The 27,341-nt window shown below is 42.6% G+C and overlaps 1 protein-coding gene across 1 annotated transcript in view; it reads right to left on the bottom strand.

Moving 5' to 3' along the window:
• Positions 1-867: 867 nt before the first annotated feature.
• AVL9 (AVL9 cell migration associated) overlaps positions 868-27,341 on the bottom strand; it is a 933,501-nt gene continuing 907,027 nt past the window's right edge. Inside the window, exon 16 of the mRNA XM_069613227.1 lies at positions 868-9,786. Within this exon, the coding sequence (XP_069469328.1) occupies positions 9,671-9,786 (116 nt within the window). The 3' untranslated portion in view covers positions 868-9,670. The remainder of the gene's footprint in view (positions 9,787-27,341) is intronic.

Raw genomic sequence — 27,341 nt, 5'->3', positions numbered from 1 at the left:
GTATGCAGAGGTAGAAGAGACGACAATGAGCTGCACTACGCCCCTGCCGAATTCTTCTGAGCAGCTGGCACTGAGGGGGATGATCTGTCAAAATGAGGAATCTGTGGAATAATGCAATACATTAAATTTATTGACATCAGAAGGATTAAGGGCAGAGCTTGCTCTGCCAGGTTTTAAACCTGCGACTGCAGATTGCACCCAGATTTTTAAAGCAAGTGCTTAACTCACTGCAGCCCTCGCAAATTCTTCAAATTCCCACTGCACCTGCATGGCAAGTTCCTTAGTTTACGCACTCGACTTAAGAGAAAAGCACCTGGCCCATGGAAACGAATGATGACATGTTTACCAGTGCTTTCTGTAAAATGGTGCTTGTCACAATAAGAACACTTCATATTTAGTGCAATGTTTCCACTTAAATGTCAGCCGTACACAGTGAAACGCCCATTTGGCATTTAACAAGTTTGTTTGCAGTAAATGTCAAATAAGTTTCAAACAACCCCATACTCACTCGCCAGCAAGGTCGAGTACTATGCACATGGTACTTGCCCTTCATAAAATCTTCCTGCAACTGGAGTGGGCGGGTAGATTCTGCGAGCCCTGCACTGAGTTATATTATTAGCAACAGTGATCAATGTACTCTGGTTAGTGATCAAGTTTGTCTCTAGTCAATCACGTGGTGACCTGTGTTTGTGTGGATCCCTTGTCTAATGTAGAATATTTACATGGTCCTTGCTGAGTTTGAAGCCAGGGTTACATCTGCATACAGTTTTCATTATCACCAATGTCATGTCAGCACATTGCAAATCCAGGCATGCTTAGTGAACACCACCCACCATTCAATTATAGAGAAGTGAAGGATCCAAGCGGTCAAGCAGGAACATATCATTTTATTATATATTACACCAGTTTGCATAAAAGACAACATCATCACTGCAATTTGATTTAAGGTACAATCAGAAAAATTGATTTACAACTTAAAAAACATACATACACAATGTAACAAAAAACAATATTTAAAAGTGAAAACAGCAGCAATTTTACTGACAAAACCGATTAATAGCCAGCGAAGGTGTACAGTCAGTATAATCTGTGTTGTAGAGTTTCACACCTCTATTCATCAGTAACATACACTGTGATGAACATGTACAGTGAGGATGTAAGAGAACAACCACTACTAGGTGAGAAAGTTGGTGTCTTTGAACACATGCTTTTCAATAGCAAGTAGGGAGCCTGGTCACAGATATCAACAGAATACCAATATTCAAACCGTTAGAACAGTGCTGCATACATGCAGTCAGTTTCTAAGCGCTAACTTCTTTCAATATATTTAACTTGTGCACAAAGGGATAAGTGTTTTGCTTAGTTGCCCTTGGTGTTTCAGTGGGGGAGTGGGGGGTGTTTCAGTGGGGGTAGTGGGGATAAACGACTGTGCAGTATTTTCAAAAGCCTTAATAGCATCATAAAACCCCATTACTGAGACGATTTGTATTTTCATGCATTGGCCTTTTTCACTATGATACAAAAACATTGAACATGGCAGTCTTATTTTATTTCCAAAATAGGAGCAAAGAACCAACAGTCTTCAGCAGGATGATCAACTTGTAAAATATACGAGCAATTTTAGATTACAGTGTTTTTTTCCAGATATGTGCATGAATGAATAAAATGAAGATGTCTAAAACAGAACATCCAAAAATTCGACTTAAACTTGTATTCGAGTCCCAGTCATGCAATTTTAGGATATACCTCAGTCATCAGTAGTAGAAGCTGAGGAGAAGGGGCCTCAAGCTGAAAAGATGTGTAGGGAGAGGTGGGCGGTAAAGAAGGGTTTGGCAGTGGTGGTTCGGAGAGTCAATCCTCAAAGTATTTGAAGTAATTTTGGGGGGATTGGCAGTCAAGCTCGGGGGACTCAGCCACATTAGGTCGATATTTTAACACACATCTGGACAATTTTTTGTTGCATGGTGTAAGTAGATGGACCATGTTCGTATATCCGGAAAGTAAAAGTACTTTGATGTTTTTTGATACAGTCATTTCTTAGGTCTTGACTGCGGCATTCTGAATCTATTTTAAAGGTAACAGAACGCTTCAGTCACAAATGATTAAACTGGTTATGGACCAAGGTTGACACGCACAGACAGGCATGCAGAATCCTGTGCACAACTGTGCCAGCCTCCTTCACTTCAATTTCAAGCTGCCTGGGTATAGCGTTGAAAGAACCCAATATTCAGACAATAAATGGATGCATATGTCAACTAAAGGTCACTACCCTCTCATGTGACCCAGCGCATGTATAAGTGGCTTTCATTACAGTGTGCACTGCAGAAGGTGACGTGTATTCATCCAGCCATGCCCGCACTGGCAGCAAAAGTGCAGGCAACATTGAGATACTATTGTTGAATACATGTCAGGAGCAGTAGTTGTCCATTGGGCATTGTTTTTTTAAAGTAGAAAAAGGATATTTCTGTTCAGCATTTTTTTGTTTGTCTTAGTTATTTATTGTCTAGAAATGAAGACTCATATATATATATATATATCACAGTTAAAACTATGCACACTACGTGTAAAACAAGTTGTCATCCTAAAAATACATTTTCATGTTACTGTTTCACAAATGCAAAATAATAGCTAGGTTTCATAAGAGAGCAGATCATGCTTAATACCAGAACACATTTAAAAATATAAGTATTTAGGAAATCATGTGTTCAGCCTAGCCACTGTGTACCCTATATTGCTGGTTTCACTGTGTCAACAATGGTAAGTGCCCACATATTCAACAAAAGCAATATCGTGAACTACTGAATCGTTTACTTTTAACCATTTTTGCAGCCGCGATGCAAAAATTGCAAACCTTTTCATGAGATGTACAATATGTTTAAATGCAAGCAAGTTAAATATAAGTGTGGATGGTTGCGTGCAATGGGGGCATTCTGGTGGAAAAGAGAGGCTAAGGCTCTATTGGTATAACAAGACTGGCACTGGTTAGCGAAACAAATATAACACAGGTCATTTTCAGTTCTGCCAGTGCATGAGCTCCTACACTTTGGAAACGGAAGACAATGAAGTTAAATCCATATGTAGTACATTGTATTCTTATTCAACAAGCATACTCAATTTGAAGGGATATTTGACATCATTTGTCTTCTACTTTATAAACCATGGGGAAAGCATGGGCTGGCAAAACTAAAAAAATAATATTGAAGACAATGGGACTATAGTTTATACCCCAGTTTTAGGATGTGTTATTTTTGGTCATTTTGGTTTGCAATATTTGTGTTTAAGGATTGTGCCTTAGATTATCGCTTATTTAAGTTTTGTTTGCTCCTGGATACACTAACAATGTAGGAAACAAGCGGTGGAGTAAATATGGAGCAGCCAAACACTAGGATTTTCTGAAATGCAATGCAGACATTGTGTGTATTGAAATCAAGCTTATAAATAAGCACACAGATGTACATTTACCATTCACGCGGCTGAGATGCAAACATTATTTCTTAAAGGCACAACGTATTTGTTTTTGTTTGTTCTTGCTTTTGCAGGTTGAATGACTGCAAGCAAGTGACATTATAAGGACTGTCAGTTTTAAAAGCTGTCTTAGTAGTGCTGAGATCTCAAAATACAGTGGTGTCCTAGGCACTTTTATGCAAGAGGCCCTGAAGTTAAGGATTTGAGAAAACAATGTTATGCATTTTTTATATGTAGGTTGAGGATGGATCCTTAGGTTTTCCAGGATTGTGAAGTTTTATCTTTCGATGCTTGTTATGCTATGATTCAGGATTATGGCACGTGTTGGTGTCAAGACTCCTCCTAAATTTGCTTAGCTCTGCATGGATGTAATGTCTTCACAGAAAGTCAAACCTATAAATGTTTGGAGTCTGAAAAACGAGGGTCCTAACCCATGACTAAAAAAAACTATGTTACATTCAAGCGGTCAGCTACAAGAGTTGATATTACTGACACACTGCAGTGACTATCAAAATGTTACAGATGTAGTTTTAATCCACTACATACGATGCATGGATTGTCAATGCTTTCATTCGAGATTGCTGGAGCAGAGATTTAGTTGTACCGGTTAATAAAATGCTATGAATGCTAGCTACGGTGAAAGAGCAAAGTTGCTGAAGAATGGCAAAAGAAAAAAGATATGGGCACTGTACACCTTCAACCTGTGCCCAACATGGATTTGTAGTGGAAAAATGTCAATATTTTTGAGTAATGTCATTTGCTAACAAAAAACATAGAAAAAAGGCACCTGATCATTTCATCTTAAGGGACCATAGCTTTCTCGAGCTTTGCCGAAAGGTGCTTAAATGATACTCTAACTAAAATGGGTCAATTTTCACATCTCATTGGTGTACATTTAATATGATCTCATATGACATGAAGGTTGTTTCCACTGCACTTAATAGATATGCCCGAAAGAGGAACAACTACTGGTAGATTTGGCTTTTTGCAAACCAGGAGTCATTCTCGAAACAAGAACATGCTAATTTTGCAATGCGTTTAGAATGTGTCGCATGTATTTAATTTAAATATCAAGTCATAAAGCAGACACTCGATTTATTTTCATTGACCTTTCAACAATACATAAATGTAAAATAGACTAATGCAAGCATTTAAAAAATATACATTTATTTTCAAATGACTGACGGGAATAACCTGAACGTGAAGAGGGTCACTATACTGTTTGGGATGGATACGGGTAGAAAGTTCAGAGAATCAACATAAGAATATGTAGTTCATTGTAGAGAGATGTGTGTTCCGGCAAGTGCATCAAAATAAGACTTTTGTGCTTTTAGTTTGGAGGGTGCAAGTTTCATCAGCTTATGATCATTTCTGTATGCAGTAGCAAAAAACACAAAACAGTCTATTAATTTCTGTACTGAATCTTCCAGTCGATTCATTTATTTCCCTATCGAGTATATAACATCCTTGGCTAAACAGAAAACTAACGAGGATCCCAAAAATCAATTAAAATGAGTAAAAAATGTTGTGACATTTCACTGGAATTTCCACTCTACATTTTCACAGGTTTAGCGCAAGAATAAACTTATTTTGGGGCATGGCCATAACAAAACACACACACGAAACCCTGTCTATTACCAGGAAAATAACAGACTGCTGGGAGTGCGACATACGTGCCTGTTCTCTTGTCAGTGGCTTCTTTTTGTCAGTGGCACAAACAGTGAAGAAGAGCATGGGTACAAGAAAATAAACTCAAGTATTATTTAAAAAAAATGATAACCTATTTCCTTCTACCATAACCAAAGTAAAAACAGTGCCCATTCACATCAGGCCCGCTAGGTTAACAGGGAAAGCCAAAATAGTAACTTTTAACACTGGTTTGCTTGGACCCTTCATCCACCCGTATACGCAGAGACTAACAAATACTATGTCTCGTAACAGTAGATGTACACACTGGTAAACATTTCATCACCATTTTAAGTCTGCTGTAAGATGGCAATTCATCCGCCTTTACTCAACTCTACTGTGCGGGTGGGAGCTCATATGATCTATTGACCCCATGCATCAAATATTCAATATTAAGTATATAGTTAAATCAAACTATCGCACTGGAGCATCTGTGAGAAAATGTACCTTCAATTACATAAACAAATGTAATAATCTAAAGTAGCGTAAGAACAAGTTTTAGATGGAAATAAAGAATATGCCGAAGTAAGTCCTATGTGAAGTAGTTCTGGTCCTATGTGAAGTAGTTCTGAAGGAATGTGTACTCTAACGAAGTATCAGTCCCAAAATCATATGCTTAAGTGGCTCAGCTCCATGAAGGAATCAACCGAGAAACACATTTCTGCCCTTCTTATGTTGGTGTCCACTAATCTGACTCTAGAGTGGGTAGACTGTATCCTTCAGGTGCTCTCGAGCATTGTTTTGTTGTCAGAAAATAAAACGCTTCAACAATAAAACAGACATTTTGTTCTGTCAAAAAATCTTCGTGTCCGGATTCAAGCATTAGGAGTGACCAGTCTCAACCAGATAGAGTGCTTGCCAAATTCCGTAGCAACCACCTCTGTTGTGCGCTTCAGCCAAACAAGTACATTTACATGACAGACAGGAAATACAGCTTCCTATTTTAGCAGTATCTTGACATCCTGCCACAGGAATACTTAGTTCCCAGCCTAATGATCACAGAAGTCCTGTCATGGCTAAAACATTCAAGGCATCAGGATGTATCACTATGCCAAGCAATATCAGCGAACCATGCTTTTCCGAGTCAGTTTCATGCCCCTGTGAAGAGCAGTAAAAGATCCACCCAAACGCTTTTTTGTCAGGACACATTGTAGAAAGAAAAAGTGGAATCATCAGGAGAAGGCAGACAGATAAGTTGTTACCTGCTCGATAGTAGTAGATTTATAAACTGAAACTTTACTAGATTGGTTAACAATTAAGTATCTGCCACCGACACGTGGGCAAGGCGATCAGAATCTTAAACATATTGGACAAGTAACCATATTGCATGTAAATTAAGCAGATTCTCTCTTTAAATGAAACCCTCCATTCAAATCATCTTGTTAAGGAACAGAATGCTAGGTACCATTGTTTGTTAAACAATAGTCTTGTATTCAGATGCCAACATTGCACATATAATTTGTGATATGGCAGCTGACTGCTCATTTCTGAACTACCATGCTAAACCCAACTGGTTTAAAAGATTATCCGCAAACAGACATTTTCCAGGGGCGCAGTTTGCTCTTAACAAATTAAGCTTATAGAATACGCATTCGCTGTGAAGTCTGCTGCCGAACCAGGGCCATGCTGGTAAAAAAAGCTCTGCAAACATTGATGAGCAACAATCACCAAAAAGGACCCCGATACCACTGACTTCTGTATTCTGGAATGGACGACAATGGCATGAAAGAAAGACTCTTGGGTTACTGTGGCTAGGAGTCGTGTGCACCAGTTTCTTCGACTTCCTCCTCCTGTCAAAGTAAGTAAACTGTAAATAAGATCCCTGATTGAAAGGCAGAGGACCTACTGGAAATCTGATAATTAGTTTGATCCGCCCGATGTAAAATGTGTCATCAGTAGAGTTTGGTGATCATAAGGCCTTCAACAGACACATGCTGGGATAGTGTAACTCATCTCCATGAGCTAAAAAATGGTGTAGGCTCAGAATAGCCTGTTGGGCACATCTACGGTATATCTGCTGCCTGGGGAAATGAAGAAAGTGCAACTGAAACATTGGTCTTCAAGAGACTACCTACAATTCACAACAAATTAAGAGCTCAGAGGCAGACGAGGCAATAATGGCATCTCGAAATCCAGTAGACGCCATCAAGGCCAGAACCAAAGCAGCTCTAAAGTGACTCGGATGCTGTACTTTACAAATGCTTATTGATAACAGAAGCCTATGCGAAGCCCTGCCTTTCCACAAAAACAATGACACCACAGTCTCATAGCCAAATCAGCTTCAAACCGTTAGGAATGCAGAACGGAAAAACACAGGACAGGTAACCAACGTGCTGTCCTCAGCAACAGGCAGAATCAAGCAGCGCAACTGTTGGACCTTCGTGCATACCAGAAAGGGAACTACAATAAAAACACAAACATCAAGGTTTTTTTTTTTTAAATAAAAGATTATTTTACCTTTGTTTTGTTGTACAATTTCCAAAACCCAAAACTGTAATATTGGAATGCCACTTGGGTTAGCGCCACCATAACCCCTGCAGTTCCCTTCTGGTTCATGCTATACCGTTCCCCCAATAAAATAGGAGTACGACGGCAGGCCCTGGTTGAGTTCTGTGCAGAGTTAAGAAACAAAAACGTGCTTATTTTGCACGTGGCGTGACGGTTGCCAAGGGTCACCAACTAATAAAGGCTTCAGCAGCGCCTTTTTGGGTGAATAGTTTTTAAAGGGAACAGTAATGACACCCCGGTCAGAGACTCCATTTAAGTTGAGTCACACCCAGTAAACCAGTGTCTGATTGTGGGGACCTGCTCAACTGTGAATTTACATAACATGCAGGCTGGCTTCTTCAAAATGGGGCCAAAAAGAGGTGGTTCTGCTCCCTGTTGGCACAAGTAGAATACTGTATAAAAAGTTGCAAAATATTTTGCAAATTGCAGAGTAGTACTGTACTGTGACTCTGTTGCAAAGACTGGGTCCTACATTTCACGTGTCTTTGAAATGTACGTAAACATAATCTAATCCCATGTGGGATTCAAGATAATCTGGGGATATTAATTACAGGAACTACCCATGGTTTTCCGGGGCAAAGGTTCAACTATCCATTCTCAGAATCCGAGGTCACAACATAGCTTAACTGAAAATGTACACTGCTTCCAAAACACGTATTAATGAGGTGTGTACACACATACATACACACCCACACACTTTTCGATGAGCAAACTTTAAATACCCGCCGATAAAAATTAAACCGTTTGTCCTACTGACAACAACGCAATTTGTGGTACAGTGCTTATATATATACATATATTAAAACAGTGTATTAAAAAGAAAGTCTGCATTTTACCAAGGAAATATTTACAGAATAGTTTTCTCTGGTGAACATAATGTGAATCGTCCCTTTGGTTCAACATGGCTGAAAAGGCTGAACAAATAAGCACACCGAGCAGTACTTTATACAGCCCTTACATAACTACTTTAGGTTTCATGCTTCCCACCCTGCATGTGCAGGAAGCAATGGAGAGCATGTCTCTATCACTGTTGAACGGAAAATACATAATGGAAGAGAGAAGTGGTCATTTTGTATTTCCAAAGGCCTCTTCACTGATTTTAGTGAATGTCTGTATTGTGGAAATCAAGGTGAACACTGCGTCGCATACACAAATTGCGCACAGAGCATTGCACTCAATTGCAATCATGCACACACAGGACAACTCCTGATTTTTGGGTTCAATTCAAGAGTGAAGCCATATTTCGGCTTTCAATTTCATAACACATGCTGTGGTCCATTCTCAACCGCCAATACATATAGTATTGCTCAATTCTAAAGACAAAAAAAAGGGGATAACACATTTGGATGTTTGGCTTGGAAACATGAACTACTTCAAAGAAACAACTCTGACATTCAAAGAAATGTACAAATCTAAACAGACAATTAAACTATTAACAAAACGCCAGTCTTGGATCTTGGTGTACCTGCCCGACATTAAACATTCCGTGGGATCATTTCCATAGTACGCATCCTTTCTTCAGCCTTTCACCAAAAATGTTCACTGCAGAAGCAATGTACCCAGCAGCAGGTCTGGATATGCCAATATCCACGGAGGAAAGTCTACTTGGGGTGCCAGTAACTCCAGCAGCAGCAGCTCACAGCAGGCATGTTTACAAGTCAGCCGCAACTCCAGCAGAGCTTTTTCCAGCCAAAGACACAGTTTGAAGTTGTTCAGATTTCATGCGTGTATGTGCAAAGGCTCAGATTCAAGCAATGTGGTAACTACACAAACACTCTATACAGAAACAACTTCAATTCCCACCAATCGTCTAGCTAAAGCTATCGGAAAGAATGCAGTAGTATCGCGCTGCTCATCCAATGGTGGGATATTTAGAATACTTCTCCATCTTGTAAACAAAGTCTTGGTCCCTCGCTCTTGAGATCACGGTTGCCTTTAGGAGCCTGGATCACATTGCATACAGCAGGCCGGTACCATGAAAGGCTGAGCAGGCCAGGACAGTGCTTGCGTGTTAGTGCTTCTCCTCCTGCTGCTCTGTGAAGCCTTGTGTTGAAGACTGTGTGAAGGTGGAAAGCCAGGAAGACATGGCAGACTTTGCACTTGTTAACGCTCCTCCTACTGAATGACCTGCACAGCAACAAAACACACATTAGTAGCTGTATAGCACAGTGTGAACGACGTGCATGTGAATTTGACATTTTTTGTAATTTTTACATTAAACAAAAAGAGCAAAACATCGTGGGAGACAGTAGTTCTTTTGCCAAGCTAAAAAAAGAAATGGACAAACGTCCCTCTAGAACACACTTCTTTAACATCTACAAATTGTCTTCATGGATATCCAAGACTTGTTTGTACATTAAATGGGAACTCCAGTCAAAGTCCTTCTACCGAAGTAAACTGCACATCTTTAAGGTGTTGCTGAGGCATGTATTCTGCCATTATTATCCCCTAATTAGCATTTTAGCTTTCTCAACTCTTAACTTTTTGACTGTTTAGTTTATTTATTTATATCGTGCCCTGAACCCGGAGGTAACAGGGCGCTGGAGACAAAACAGTTTACAGCAAAAATGTGGACATACAAAGGTAACAGTAAGAGCATAAGACCGAGTTACAAAATGGTTGAGTGGCAGACACAGGAGGAATAAAACATTGGTTAGTGAGTCAAACAGTGGGGGGCATTCTTGTTGGCGAGCCAGGACTTCGGTTTTGCTCTGAACGTCCCAGAAGGATGGTTCAGCTCTAAGCTTCAGGGGTATAGCGTTCCACAATTTAGCAGCGAGGACTGGGAAACTGGAGCCGCCTGCTTTTTTTAGGGTGAATTTAGGGATGGCTAGGCAATGAGAATATGGCGTTCTGGTTGGTCTGACTGATGTGCGTTTGTTGAACTTGACTGACAGGTACTTGGGGCGTCATTGGAAAGGAATTTGTGGACTAGAACGAGAGATCTTAAGGTGATTCGGTCTCGAACCAGGAGCCAATGGACATCTTGCCTGAAGCTGGAAATGTGAAAGTGCCGCGGGATACTCAAGGCCGCTGTGAGGGCATTGTTCTGAAGCACTTGTAGTTTGTTTAGATTACGCTCTGTGGTGCCAAGGAAGAGAGTATTGCAGTAGTCGATTTTTGAGAGCACTAGCGCTCGGGCTAGAGTGATGCAGCTGGCAGGTGAAAGGAAGGCTTTGCAAGCATTAATGAGCTTGTTGGTGTAAACCGTGGAGCAGTCTGTCGCGTTAACTTGTTTTTTGAGCAAGAGAGTGGAGTCCAAGTTAAACCCCTAGGGTTTTGATTTCTTTGGTCACTGTGATTAGGTTGCCATCTATGTTGAAAGAGGCGTAACGGGGGTCTAGTTTGTTACAGTAAACACAATACTCGAAAATGTAGCCTATGAGAAACACGTACCTCCAGTCTCTAAGACAACTGACAGGTTTCTTTCACTATTTGCATAACACTTTTTGTAAGCTTGACGAATGTGAGGGAAAGGTGGAGGGACAAGGGAAGACAACACGATGAAAAACCCTGCTGTGCTCGTGTGCGCGAATTGTTGAAATTTGAGTCGAGGGTGCTCAGGGGGGGTTCAGTGCTAATACAGTGGGCTGCAGTAGTACTGGTACAGTGGTTTTAATTATGAGAGCAGACAGGTTCACCTGGTGGTGTAACACAAATGGAAGGGGGTCCCCTGCAAAGTAAGTGTAGTGAGGAGCCCCCAAAATGCCCACGAGACATTCATACATAGTTCTTTGAACAATTTGAATACAGTGAGTTCTCTGTGGTTGAGTGTGAATACTGCCAAAAGGATTCAGTGTGAGTGTGGTGGGGTCAAACCAGAGACCTGAGGAGAATCCAAAGGTGCCATGACATTGATACTCTGAAAAGTGGACAATAGGCTGCCATAGGCTAGGCCCACTTCTTCAGTCAGGTCCTCCATCTCATCTCCATCGTTAATGTCTATGGCTCGAACAACTGGCAAGGTTCGAACACTATTTGACTAAGAGAAATGTAAAGAAGTATAAATACATACAAGTATGTTTACAGCATGAATGGCGTTCTTTACAGTATTGGTGGGTGACAATCAGTCCCTAAACATCACAACACGTTGATCAGCGCCCTTTTATTTCTCTCTTTTTACCTCCAGTAGGGATCCTAGCGTTTTGAACTAGAAGTCGAGAGAACTTCCTTTGGGGATGATTTGTATTGGTCACACCTTGGGGCCAGAAACCATGTGCCCAGGAGGCAAACATCACTTTCCATAGCGCCACTTCTCTAGAATCTCCATGCACCCCTTTTCAATTGATTTGTATTCTCACATTATGTTGCAGCAACGTTATAATGCTTTAACATTGTTACTAATATGAATTAAAGTCTCTATTACTTCACTGAAGTGCCCTGTGCATTTATAATGAATAGTGAAATGCCTTTAATTTTTGCAACTGTATCCTGTGTATCGGGACTAGGATTGTGTCCGAATGTATTTTGTTGTCTAATGTAAAAACGGAGTTATCAAAATCATATGCTCTGTGACTGTCGTCATTACCGTTCCACACACATTAGGATACAGTGCTTTGCATATCCAGTATTCAAATGATTACACCATTAAAGAGAAATCGAAGTAGGACCCTGATTCCAATCAAGGCTATTCTCCCCATTAAATCAATTTGTAAATTTACCAGATTTTTAAGGTTCCGTCTTCATAGTGCGGTGCATGACTGTAGTACATTTTTTTTGCTTTATTTATCCCTGTTTCTAGCCGCACCCAATTCTTGGGGTCTCATTATGTAACAGGCAATAATGGACCAACTGCACATTAGGTAAATCCACTGTTGCTGGTTAGATGATTCAGCTGGTGTAAAGAAAAAGCTTGCTGACGGGATCCTTCATTAGGCTCCACCAGCAGAAGCCAAGTGCCCCATCCCCATCAGCATATGGGTGAATCCCCTATGTATACTTCCTCCAGCAGGTTTACATTGGCGGTAGGCAGAGCCGGCGTCTCAAGTACCATGGCCAAGGATGGCACCTGTGTGCCTGGCAAGCAGCCTGGCACATACCCATACTCAGGTTATGAGCCCATGCACACATTGCTATATTCATGCCTCATCCTACAATTGTGAACTTTCCTTGCGCATCACATAATTTGTATGCCCACCCTGCGCTGTAATGAGGGCATTGTACCAACAGTAAGACAGACACAAGTGACCCCAGTTCAAGGGTGTTTATTGAACTTTCACAAGGATGAGATAAACACCTATCTAAACCTAAATCTACAGATGGGAGCAAGCTACGACCATCAAATAATAATGCAGTCCTAGTGGAGTCTTGTTAAAAAAAAAAAAAAAAAAAGGGGACTATATTAAAAAAATAAATTGCCAATCCTTACTACTTAGTACTAATTTACAAATAGTGTGGGGTGAAGTTCATGAAAAAGAAAGAAGAGTTCACAAAATGATAAGTCAGGATGATTGGGGCGTTGGCCTCCCTGCCCCACGTTTTTAGCACGGGTAAGGTGGTTCACTCGAGCAAAGCACACACACTGGCTTCTGCAGCACGAGGATACAGTTCTATATTCACAGTTCAGGTCCTCCTGTGTCCAAGTCTCTTTGCTTCTTGCAAGTCTCTTGACTCAGAGGGCCTGGTGTGCAAAAAACAACACGTAAATGTTCTTTTCCTTTCATGAATATGCAATTTGGGTTTTCGCCCAGGACCCCCCTCAGGTGGGCTCAGATCCCTTTCTTTCTCTCAATTAGTCTCCCTCAGCCGGGCTCGGACCAATTGTGTTGTACTTTAAACTATCGAAGACTTTTGAATGTGCACAGGATTTATCAAGACCCATTGCATGACCACTTCGATCTCAGTATTCCTTTTTCTCACACTGGATACCTTACAGAGACCTTCGAATGAGCGCCCACATGGTGCCGGACCACTCTGTTTGGTATCTTGGGTTGCCTACTAAAGTTCAATCAAAGTTCAATTACTTCATTGGTTCCAATTATACTTGCGTCGCTTATCGCCAAAGCCTCACACAATGTTCTCTTTATACTGTCTTTTCTGACGCTGCTTTGTTGTTGGAGCCAAGGAAATTAACACAGCGGCAATCGCGCCTCCCCGCCCTGGTTATCAACATGGAAGAGACCCGGGTACCTCTGACACACTGTGCAGGTTTGACCAGCCTTAGTTCCTGGTCTTCAGTTTCTTACTTTCCAAAGCTCACGAAAGTAACGGTCTTTAGAGGTCACAGGTACTTCCCTCCCTGCAAATCTCTCTGGTCTCGTCGTCTTTCTCCTTGTATTAAACTGCCATCTTGGAACTACTGTTTCCTCGTGTGGTTTGCTTCGCTCAGAGTGTACTTTCATGCTCCACCTTTTATCCGTGTGGGGAAGTGTGATGGAAGAGAAGTGTGTAAGGTTTGGGTCTACTAGGTCGAACATATTTGACCTTTTCACTTCTGGCTGAATTTCTTTTGCGCTTTCTTAGGTCAAAAATGCAGGGGAGAACCCTGCAATCCCCCCTATTACCTTAACCCACCCCATATATATATTTAATTAAATTTGACCGAATTCCGACCAAAAAATGATCAAATAAATTCAGTCAAAAGTAAAATGTCAAATATTTTTTGACCAAGTATTCTAATAGTGTGTGTAATAATCCGTAATTGCCTAAAAATGTCTGTCCTGGGTGTTGGGACATGTCAAGTATTTGGCTCTTGTGTCAATCCGTTGTCGCTCACGGTGAACTGTCTGTGGGAAAGTGTTTGTGTCGGAAAGGGGAAGAGGGGTATTGAATTCCTAGGTATCCTACCTGGTAGGATGGGGAAAAGGCATTATTAGGAAGGGGATACCGCGTCTCACCCTCCAGTTTCTCATTCCGCTCCTGTGGGGACCCCTCATCCAGGTGATCCTCCCGCACTGGTCCACTCCCAGGAACTGCATCCAAAAGCGATGGCCGTGTCCTGGCCCCCTGGATGACAGATCCCCGGAGACTAGCGGGTGAGACACCTTCAGGTTTCTCACATACCCCTTCCCCCATGCGATGTAGCCACACTGGTTTCACAGTGAACCAAAAGAGGAAATCCACGTTCCCTTGCTGTTTACCTTTTCGGTGCTCCACAGTGAAACAGTAGGATTGCAGGTCTAAGAACCATCGCATGACTCGAGGAATAGAGTTTTTACATTGGCTAATCCAAACTAGTGGAGAATGGTCACTAAAGAGTGTGAACTTTCTTCTTAGGAGATAGTATCTAAGATGGATAATGGACCACTTGATGTCAAGGGCTTCTAATTCCAGCACAGAGTAATTGTTTTCACGTGGGAAATGTTTGCGACTCGTAAACAAGATGGGATGTTCCAATCCATCACAATTTTCTGATAAGACCTGCTCCTAGCCCTGTAAGGGAAGCGTCTGTCTGCAGTACTAATTCTTTAGAGAAATCTACTACCTTTAGGATCGGGTTCTGGTACAGGGTTGGTTTTAGGTTGTTGTAACATAGCATCCTCGTCGGTCCAATGAATTTTCTGGGGCCCGGCGCTCTTTAGTTTATTTGTCAGCCTAGCTGTCCTGTCCGAGACGCCTGGGATAAACCTACAGTACTAACTGAATAAGAGTGTGGTAACCAGAGAGTGGTTTGCTGTGGTGTTACGCTGCTCTACAGTCTTTCCACATTTGGACCTGCCTGGAGGCGGAGCTTTCACCTGAGGACTGCATTTATTCCCACTCACACCGTGGAGCACGGTACAGAGAGTGGTTTGCCGTGGTTCGCGGGGGGCAGCAGAGGCTGCGCTTCTCCTCCCTGGATGCCAGGGACCCGACAAGCTTCAGGGCGTTCTCCCACGGTAACACTTTCACTGTTTTTTGCATCCAATGTAATGAGCTAGTCCCAGTCTCTCCCGACTGCAATGAAGGAGATTAAGGCCGCCAGAGGTAGGAAATCCGGCTTGAGAAGTTTGAGGGCGGGGAAGTTGGCACTGCCAGGTGTTGCAGAGTATGATGCTACTGTCTCGATCTCGTCCTGTGGGGGTGCGGCTGACAATGACCAAACATGCTCCACCAACTTGATCACCGGATATTTTGGGAAACGGGGGGCAAATATCGCCAGTTAGGGCGGGATGTCCTTCCATTCCCCTAATTACGGCATGGGTTGATCTCTGCGCGAGTGCTACCATGGAGGAGCAGGAAGGGGTGGTCGGATCAATTTCGGATCCTTCCTCTTTGGCCTCCTCACCGTCCGGCTCACAAGCCAAAGCTGTGCCTCGTATCGAGGAATCTGGGCCAGGGTTAGAATTGCCCAGTCTAGCCTCCTCAGGGGGACGTCTGTTCCACCTCAATTGACAACAACAACTCTCTATGGAAGATGGTCATGAAATTGCACAGGAACTCACTCGGGGCGGCCACCAACAACAAAAAGGTAACCAGTCCACCTGCAACAACAACATCGGAACTCAGCTGTCCGCCACCCCGGACTTGCAGAGGCTGCTGTCTACTTCTCTCTCATGCAGCAGATACACCTATGACAGCGATGGTACTTTTTATACAGAGTCTGGTCCCGATCGAGGGGCCATACTAACAGGTCAAACCCTGTCAAGGTGCCCAATAAGCCAGGGGCTGCGATTTTCCCTGAATGTCTTGCTACAACTGTGTATTGCAATGGCTAAGGACCAAATTGTGATCAGGGCCCTAAATACTCACCTACATACACTACCAGCTACTGCCTCCACAGGGGATGCAGTACCAGTACCCGTGGTAAATCCTGTCCTCGTTTATAACACAATTCCACTTTCAAGAAATGCTCAGATGTGTTCCACCCAGCCTGACCCTTCAGGTTCAACAATCGATCTAACGGCACAGCCTCTGCAGGTGGGCTGGCTGGATAGGATTACCAAGGACCATTCAGCTCTATATTCTCTGGCCTTTGGGGAGGAGGATGAAGATGCTTTTGACCAAGGCTCTGTAAGTGCTTCTGCCTCTGGCCAGTTGCTAGGCTCCATCCAGGCAACTGCCTTAATGGCGATGGGTTCTTCTTTACCCTCCATTTCCATTTCTACCCTACCGGCTGGTGCAGTCAACACTACGGTGGTAGGAAGCATAAGCAGAAAACAACCAGGGGCCTCTGGTGCCGCAGGCACATGTCCAGACTAGGATTACCAACACCCTTCCTGATGGCTCCAAAAGACAAGTGAACTTGCAGGGCCCGTTACAAAGATGGTTAGTCCCAGGCAAGAGAGCCACCACAGTTGTGCCACCCCTTGATTCCTGTACAGGGGCCGAGCATCCAGCCCGTAACTCATCGAGGAAGGCTCACAAGGTCGACAAGTGACATCCATGACTCCATTGAGGCATGGATGAAATCCAACTGGATGTGCCTCAATGGAGGGAAAACTGAACTCTTGGAATTTGGTTCCCCTCAAGCAAGAGCAAAACTAGACCCAGCTTATGCGACCTATAATATTAGAAACTTACCAGTGAGGGTCTCAGAAAAAGTGAAGACTCTCGATGTATACCTGCAAGTCTCCCTGGGAGCAGAAGCACAGGCGGCATACCTCAAACAGACATGTCAATACCACCAAAGACTTAAAACAAATCAAACCCCACTTGAGCCAACAAAATAGCTCCAATATCGCTAGAGCCATCATATTATACAGACTAGATTACGGAATCTCCCGAATGATAGGTGGAAATAAAAAGTGCCTTAAGCAATGCCAAGTCATTCAAAATAATGCCATAAGAACAATCACCAGCAAATCTAAAAGAGATCATATCACTGAAGAAAGAAAAGCCCTCCACTGGCCCTCTATCGAAGACCGGATCACTTTCAAGTCCATGTCTCTTGTTCATCATTGTCTCTATGGTTCTGTCCCGGACTACCTCAAAAAACAAATCAGCGCCTATGTACCCAGCCGGACGTTAAGATCGGGAAATAAAGGGCTGGTTAAAACTGGACAAACAAATAAAACCAACGGCTTGGGACGAGCTTTCCGCCAGCCTAGCCACGATCAAATGGAACAGACTCCTACTAGATCTCCCACTTGAGCCCAACTACTTGAAATTCAGAAAAAACCTGAAAACTGCACTAAGTAAACACTCCCTTAATTTAGCTCCGTCCCACTAATTGACTGAACCGTTCCACTTGTCCTGTCCTTCTATGTTGTCCTGCGTCTTTTTGTCAGCGCACTGGTGCCTGCGGGCTGCGGCGCTCTATAAATACATAAAATAAAGTGACATGGCCTTTGTTCATCACAGCAAGCAGAAAGATTCGGGAGTTCAAGGCTCTTCGTCGGGCCGGTTGCATGAAGGTTGTGTCTGAGGCTTCTCCGGCATTGAGCAGGGATTGGTGGGGCACCGGGCTGAAATGACGTTATATGGCAGTGTAATAAAACTGGAAGAACTTACCCCCCCTAAACTCTAGCCCTTTCATGAATCAGAGCTTTCTGTTGAATCATTTCCATGGCATACCCTCACTCAGCAACATCCGTAGTAGGGATATCAACAAGATCGTGCTACCAAAAGCCAACATCGCAACTAACTGGGCCGTGTTGGAATTCACCATCCCTGCGATCTCGGCCCCGATGAGTCTTCACCATGTGGATTTGTACAAAAGGGGATTTTGGTTGATAGTCTGTAGACAACCACCTGCTGTAAAAGGCCCCGATACTCAGACCCTCATGGTCTGGTCAAGTTGTACCATGCACTCGAATGCCCGTGGTGAGCTAAGGGATGGATCAATGGGTTGCAGTCCCGGGGATACCTGGTGTACAGAGAACCGTGGGGAACATGTTATAGGTCACCCGTGATCACCACAGGACATGCAGCCTTAAAGTGGGATTCTTGGAACTCTAGAGGGTTCAGTTCCTTTTTGGAGACGTGGTGGAAAATTTCCAAATGGATGGCTATAATGTTATCTGCCTACCCGCTAAAAAGGCTTGAGGGGGCGGCCCAGGGGTGGGTTGGCGACTGATGCAAAATGTAATTTAAATCTAACCTCTTTATGTAAACAGCAATGATTTGGAGGTCCTGGTGGCTGTATTAAATGAAGCTGTGCTCTATTCCGATCATTAGCCTTTGTAAGCACCCGGGGGCATCAAATGTGGGGGCTATCCGGGTAAGAGTGATGGAACTACTTTCCCAGTGGTATTCCCGCTTCCCTCGGGAGGCATCCCTTATTGCTGGGGATTTTAATGAACACATGCTCACCCCAGTGGGGCATGGGCCTTCCGGAGTTAAACCAGATTGTCCATCTGTACTGGGTGGCCCTAGTGCACATGCCATATCAAAGGGCTGGTTTGACCAATTAGATCTTCATAATTTGGCATGCCTTAACACCAAGCTGTCCAGAGATCAAGAGATTGGGTACACTTGGTCTAATGGTAAATCCCGGTCATGCACCGACTATGTCTTTGTCAGGAAATTTGGGACGTACTGAGTCTGATAAAGTTTGTTCAGATGAACCTGAGTGGCCATCTGTTGGCCTGGGATTGGTGCTTTGTGATTGTCAGAAGGGGTTCCAGCCCTGCCTGACCTGGTGTGGTGGCCAACATCCCAGGCAATCGCCTGCATTGCTGCAAGAGGGGGATTGCTATGATGAACCTGCTCCTCAAGTCAGAGGGTTACCTGATTTCGAACAGTTTGATAGTTGAGGGGGAGGGGGGTACATGCGGGCTACCTACTGCCACTTTTTTAATCACCTCAAACTCATTCAAGTAGGGGCCCAGCATGCTAGAGTAGGGCTGGCCCCTTTTTGATGCTGCAATACAACAGAGGAAAATAATTTTTCGAGCTCTGGTGACAGTCACCAAGAAATGTGTTGATCTTGATCCTACAGCTTGTGAAACTAAACTCAGAGCATTGTCCACAGGGTATAAAAACTGGATACACCAACATAGGGGCTCACTGCAAAGTGCATGGTGGGTCAATACGTTTGACCTATTGCACACCAATGACAGTGCCAAATTCTGGACTTTACTTAGAGCCTTCTTGGCAGGCCAATCTCCAAAAGAATTTAATCCCATCCCTGAGGTTACCTGGTCGGCATATATGGGGTCTTTGTTCTATGATCAGTTGATTGCCCCCTCAGGGACTGGGGCTTTACCTGCCAACTGACGAAAATTAAGTTCTTTTGAGGCAGATAACATTGAGGCAGCTATAAGGAATCTGAAGTTGTCCTGGGTGGTTGGCCCAGATTCAATCCCGAACACAGTATTCAAGGCTAATCAGCCCACATGGGCTTTGATCTTGGCTCCATGGTTCGAAAGAATTTTATCCTCGCCATTTTGGACTCTTGTGCCAAGATCTTTTCTACCCTACTGTTGAAGCAACTTAACACCTGGGCTGAGGTATCGGGTCGTCTTCATCGCTGCCAAACTGGGTTCTGCAGGGGCCATAGTACTCTTTACAACAACTGCTTTGCAGTGCCTACTGGCTGATATGATAGTCTCCAAGCAGGAGATATTTATGTGCTTTGTTGACTACTCATGGGTGTTTGATACGGTCTGTTGGGATAGGCTCTGACACAAACTCTCGAAATGGGATTTGGACCCAGTTCACCTTCCTTTCATCACGGAACTGCACAATGAGACCTTGGTATTCATTTGCCTTACGCAGGAGGGGGCCCTGTCTGACACCATAAAAACCAACATTGGCCTGAAACAGATGTGTGCCCTAGCTCCATTACTTTACACCATCTATACGTCAGATCTAGACCCCGCTTTGAAGGGTATCAGAACGTTTTCGCCTAAGCTTGGGGGTGTTGCTATTCCCTGGATAATGTATGCGGACGATACCATCCTTATGGACCGCAGGCAAATATGGCTCCAGCAAGCCATCAATGCCTTAGGGGAAAATGCCAGAGCAAATAACCTGCTAATAAATCCATCAAAGACAAAGGTTATGGTGCTGGGCAGCAGGCTCAAACGGCGGCCCCCACATGTGTGGTCATTGAATGGTACCAAGCTAGAGGCAGTGGAGGGGTATACATACCTGGCCTTTCCCATCCGCTCTAACCCACCAGTGCGATTCTATGGAGAAGTCGTTTCCTGTTGCACCATTAAGAAATGGCACCTGATAAAACACTTTGTGTCTAGTTCAGGCGGGAACAACACTGAGGGTTTGATTAGGATATACCAGACCAGTATAATTCCTGCACTGACTTATGGCTTGAAGCTCTATGCTGTGGGACAAGTGGCCTACTTAGAGACCCTAGAGGGGAAGCTATTAAGGTCTATCCTGAATGTTCCTTAAGCCATCCCCTTTGTAGCCATAAGACTTGAGCTGGGGGTCCAGTCTCTCCAGGCCCAATGGCTCCTTAAGCGCTGTAAACTTTACTGCGCCCTGAGATTGTGCCCCTTGGATGACCGTAAGCTACGGAGTTGGGTAGCACGTGGCCTGGGGCCGCCTCTGTAAATCCTTTTTTGGCCACATTGAGGAAGACAGTGTAGTCACATTGTGAGGAAATAGGTTTCCAGCTCTCACTGTTAATAGACACGCCTGATTACCTGAATCAATTGAAGCGGAAAACTGGGGCGTGGCATAGAAGTATCTCCCTTAATAAACTTGCCCAGAAAAGGCGCTATGCAGTCATTCAAAATTGAGGGTCCATGCTCCTACCTAACTAGACCCCGTTACCAAAAAATGGGAGAATTTTTGGTATACTTATGTTTGTGCATTCTACCAACGTATGAATACAACAGAAGTTGGTTTGTAGTAGCCCAAGATGAGCGGCTCCGATGGCTGTGCTCTAATTACATCGAATCCAGCAGACACATTCTGACCCATGCAGTATCCTTGCGCAGATATACAGCAGGGCATACTCTAATTTTGTATCAAACCTTGAAAGTATCCAGAGTGACCAGTTTTGGTCCTTGTTATATGGGGGTAATTCTCTTGTTGTCACAGTGACCGAGTACTACGTATGGAAGGAGGCTGTAAAATGTTTGGCCGGTGCAGTATAATGGGTACTTCTACGGGACGACAGATAACTAATTAACGTTCGGTTGCTTTAGGTTGTGCATGTGCTGTGTTTATGTTTGTCTTTGGTTTTACTCCAATCGCCCCATCTGATGACATGTGGAATAATGTAATTGTTTTAAGTTCATCAAAAAGTCTTGGCTTAAATGGTTTGGTCTAACTTGGCGACATCTTATAGCAATGAAAGAAATTCAAGTAGCTTCATTCAGTACATTGAGTCGCGTCTCACCAGGTGCAGGGTTTAGCCAAGTAAAAGACCGCTTGAAAATCAATGTAAGGTGTGAATAACCCAGAAAGAGACTGCGCCAGATATTTGCAAATAACGTTTAATACTCAAAAATGCCCTTAAAAAGATGACGCGTGTTTCGGTCCTGCAAGGACCTTTTTCAAATCAGGGCCAATGGTCTGTCGTAGCACCATATAGTCATAAAACATGAAAACATGAGGATAATCACATTGATAAACATGTGTAAATATCAAAATTAAAGTGACATGAAAAGGTTAATTATGCACCCAAGGTTAAAGTACAAATGCATGGGACGAATATATAGAATAACAATGGAAATAAAAACCAGACAAAAATAGGGTGGGGAAAGGGAGTGGAGAAAGCAAGGGGCAATATTGGAGAGAGGTAGATACAAAACACTTATTAGTTGAGATACGGTGTACTTTGATTGATCATTTTTGAATTCATTAGTGAAGGCTCATGTCAAGAAGTGTAAAATTATTTGCTTTGAAGTCGTTTAATGCCCCTTTCACACAATGTGAAATTAAACTTCCATATAATGAACGGGTTAGATCCCTGCAAATGTGAAATATTATCAAAATCAAAATACTGTCATAGATGGTCTGAGAATTCAGATAAAGGGGTTGTGGCATGATCAGAATTAATATTAAAGTACGTCCTTCTCGTTAGAGCGACAATGAAAGCGTTAAAAAGGGATATAATAGCAAATGTAGCAATTAAGCTACTCAAGCAGTATTTAAATAGTCCTTTCCGATTCCAAAAGGGATAAGCAGCAGGTCGGTACATAAAAATTCATACGCGTGTGGTCTAAGTTGTTACAGAACCAAGTAAGTAAAAGCGCATGTTCCCGTGAGTGAAATTACACGTATTACTGAGTGTGATGGGCCGTGAAATGCCAGAAGGTCTCTTACCTGCTGTTTCCATTTCAAGCGTCTGATCGCGAGTTGCTAAGAATCCCGAGGGGGTGCCATTAGGCGTCCTCTCTGTAATTGTATATGTTGCTATGGCAATGAGTACCCTGGTCAGTCCTTCCTCATTGTCTAGCCGCGTGCTACAAAGGCGGCCATATTGAAAAGGAGTCTAGTTAAATTATGCAGTGTAGTAATGTGTAATTAGATAGTGAAGACGGCCAGACAAGGTCAAGTATCTATTAACGCATAAAGTGTGCATGTATTTAGGCAAAATAGAGCCCCTAACAAGAACGAAGAAGGGACAAAGTTAACACAAAGTTGCTGCAATGCGCCAGAAAATAACAAGTACCCATTACGGCAATATGCCATGAATGGTAACAGTAGTAAGAGAGTGGTCAAGTTAAAAATCTGCACGTAGTTGTGTGAATGTATTAGGAATATAAAGTAAAGTAAAGTAATCTATCTAGGATAAATATATCAAGTAATGGAGTTCTACTTCTCATGCTACTATTGTGTAGGGACAGGTCCCTGTTGCATGACATTATCGAGGTGGTAAAGATATGTGGAATCACATTACACATTACATAATTATTAGTCCAGTTCCTATAGAAAGGACACCATTTCATGGTCTGTGTTGAGGCCAAGTACAGTAAAATTAAATTTACAAATTATTTTCGCCTCTGTTTGTCTGAGTTTCTTTTCTCTGTCGCCTCCACGTCTTCCCAGTGACACTTTTTGGAGACCAATAAACTGGATGTCCGCTTTGTTATCCATTTGGTGTTTCTCTTGCCAGTGACAAGCAAGAGGCAGTCTAGGATCTTGACTTCCGATTTTAGCAAGATGTTCACCTACTCTGGTCCTGAGTTCTCTGATAGTGCTACCAATGTAAACCAGATTACACACACAGATAATTGCATAAACCACATATTTTGTCCTGCAGTTTATGGGTCGTCTGATTTTCAACGTCTTATTATTACTACCCGAGAAAGAGCCTGTTTTTACATGTGCAAATTTGCACATGGTGCAAGTCCCGCATTTCCTGAATCCATTGGTGGTTTTTAACCAATTAGGTGTTTCTTACGTTACATCTGGTAGGTTCGAAGGTCTTAGTTTGTTCTTCAGTGTCTGTGCTCTCTTGAAGATGATTCTGGGTTTTTCGTCCACAAAGTTGGAAATGTTTTCATCCAATTTCAAAAGGTGCCAGTGTTTGGCCAGAATTTTTCTCACATATTTATGATTGTTGCCAAATTTAGTGATAAAGCCAATGGTAGATTGTTCCAATATCTTGTTCCTTGTAGCCAGTGTTTCGTCCTGTGTTACTAACAGACCTTTGTCTAAGGCTTTGTTGACGCACTGTTTAGAATATCCTCTGGCTAGGAATCTTGATTGCAGAAGCTTACATTCTTTCTCAAAGTGTTCTCTGGTCTGACAGTTTCTTCTCGCTCTTAGAAATTCCCCTGATGGAATGTTAAGAATTATTGGTCGATGATGGCAACTTGTAGCGTGTAGGGTAGCGTTGACCTCAGTGGGTTTTCGAAATGTGCGTGTTCTAATCAGTTTCTGTTCAATATATATTGGGAGATCTAGAAAGTTTATACTCTTTGCGTCGCAGACACCAGTGAATTGGATGCCCATTTCATTAAGATTGATTCTGTTTTGGAAGGCTATAAACTCCAAATCTGTGCCTTTCCATAGTATCAACACATCATCAATATATCTTGACCCATGTACAAGTTCCTTCTGATAAGCTTTATCCTGGTAGATAACTGTGTCCTCAAATAGGCCCATAAAGAGGTTTGCTAGGGCTGGGGCATATTTTGTGCCAGGGTACTCATTACCATAGCAACATATATACAATCACAGAGAGGACGCCTAATGGCACCCCCTCGGGATTCTTAGCAACTCGCGATCAGACGCTTGAAATGGAAACAGCAGGTAAGAGACCATCTGGCATTTCACGGCCCGTCACACTCAGTAATATGTGTAATTTCGCGCAGGGGAACATGCGCTTTTACTTACTTGATTCTGTAACAACTTAGACCACACGCGTATGAATTTTTATGCACCGACATACTGCTTATCCCTTTTGGAATCGGAAAGGACCATTTAAATACCGCTTGAGTAGCTTAATCAAGCTTTACTGCTACATTTGCTATTATATCCCTTTTTAACGCTTTCATTGTCGCTCCAACGAGAAGGACGTACTTTAATATTAATTCCGATCATGCCACAACCCCTTTATCTGAATTCTCAGACCATCTATGACAGTATTTTGATTTTGATAATATCTCACATTTGCAGGGATCTAACCCGTTCATTATATGGAAGTTTAATTTCACATTGTGTGACAGGGGCATTAAATGACTTCAAGGTAAATAATGTTACACTTCTTGACATGAGCCTTCACTAATGAATTCAAAAATGATCAATCAAAGTACACCGTATCTCAACTAATAAGTGTTTTGTATCTACCTCTCTACAATATTACCCCTTGCTTTCTCCATTCCCTTTCCACACCCTATTTTTGTCTGGTTTTTATTTCCATTGTTATTCTATATATTCGTCTCATGCATGTGTACTTTAACCTTGGGTGCATAATTAACCTGTTCATGTCACTTTAATTTTGATATTTACACATGTTTATCAATGTGATTATCCTCATGTTTTCATGTTTTATGACTATATGGTGCTACGACAGACCATTAGCCCTGATTTGAAAAAGGTCCTTGGAGGACCGAAATACGTGTCATCTTTTTAAGGGCATTTTTGAGTATTAAACGTTATTTACAAATATCTGGCGCAGTCTCTTTCGGGGTTATTCACACCTCACATGTAATTGTTTTAGGTTGCACTTTTATCTGTTTTGTGCCATTTTATTTCTGAAACGTTTCCAACTGATGAAATGTGAAATACTGGGCTATTGATGATTTTATGTTGAGTGTGCTTACCTAACAATGCAATTGTATTCATGTGTGAGAAATTTTAAAATCTAGTGTTAAGGTTATTTTCTTTAACCAAAATGCTCTAATACATTTTTTATTTTAAGCTATTAACCATAGAAATGCTTGGAGATCTCCTTTAGTTTTAGGTGTAGTGGTATCTAGTACGGCTTTCACTTTCTCGTGCTGAGGTTGCACACTACCATTCCCTACAAAGAAGCCGACGTATTTCACGTCTGATTGGGCCAGTCTGCATTTGGATGGATTGGCACTTAGGCAAGCTTCTCTGAGTGCTCTCATAATGGCAAAAAGATGGAAAATGTGGTCTTCCCAAGTTTTACTATAAATGACGATGTTGTCAAAATAAGCTCCACAGAAATCAGAGTAGGGTTGTAATATTTTGCCCATAAACTGTTGGAAAGTGGCTGGAGCCCTGGGTAAACCAAAAGGGAGGACTTTGAACTGAAACAATCCTAGGTGCGTCGAGAAAGCTGTTTTTTCCTCATCAGGTCCACACACTGGGACCTGCCAGTACCCTTTTGTTTAAGTCTAGGGTTGATAGAAAGGTGGCGTTTCCAAGTTTATCAATTAGGTCATCGCTGCATGGCATGGGATAAGCATTGATGTCAGAAATGGCATTGACTTGGCAAAAATCTATGCAAAACCTTCAGGAATAGTCAGGTTTGGTGACCAATACGATAGTGGAGGACCATGGGCTTGAAGAGGGTTCGATAATGTTGACTGTTAACATTGTATTCACTTCCTCAACCACTATCTGTTTGCACGCTTCCGGGAGTCTATATGGTTTCAGATGAACCACTTTTCCCTTAGGTGTTCTAATGTAGTGATAGGTGCTTTTCACTCTTCTTGGTTTCTCCGAGAATGTATCGGTGAGTGAGATAATTCAATCTTTTAAATGTTCTTGTTATTGACTAGATAGCTCTAGAGGAATTAATTCAAAGTTGTCTACCTCTTCTGGCACCAAACAGGATAGTATTGTGTCATTGGTGGCAGACGTGTTTTGCTTCCACTCTTTTAAGAGATTTATATGATATAGATGGACCTTCTGTTTCCTGTCAGGTTGTGCTACCTTCTAAGTATAGGCTCCTGTTCGTTCCAGTATTTCATATGGCCCACGCCACTTAGAGACAAGCTTCTTTTCCGAGATAGGCAAGAGGACAAATACTTTTTGTCCTATGGAAAATGATGTTAAGCTCCCCTTTTTGTCTTAGGAGGATTTTGGCTTGATTTGGGCCTTTTCCATATGAATATAGATTAGACTTCAAACAAGTCTCATATGTTCTCGCAGTCTGATAGCCGTCTGCGAAAGGGGATTGTATGCCTCTTCTCGTTCTTCCCAAGTCTCCCAGAGCATGTCTAGGACATCTCTAGGTTCTCTACCATAACGTAGCTCAAAAGGAGAGCATCCAGTAGATGCCTGAGGGGTATTCTCACTGCAAACAGTGCCCAGGGAATCACACGGTGCCATTCCTTCCCATCCTAATCTACCAACTTTCTTAGGATAATTTGGAGAATTTTATTGAATCTCTCTACCAAACAATCTGTTTGAGGATGGTACACTGAAGTTCGTAATGTGGTAATATGGAGTAGTTCCTTGACTTCCCCCCCCCATGAGCTTACTCA

Source organism: Ambystoma mexicanum, chromosome 5p, assembly GCF_040938575.1.
Source record: "Ambystoma mexicanum isolate Mex_15411 chromosome 5p, UKY_AmexF1_1, whole genome shotgun sequence".
NCBI classification, from domain to species: domain Eukaryota; kingdom Metazoa; phylum Chordata; class Amphibia; order Caudata; family Ambystomatidae; genus Ambystoma; species Ambystoma mexicanum.
This window is presented reverse-complemented; position numbering and strand designations above follow the sequence as displayed.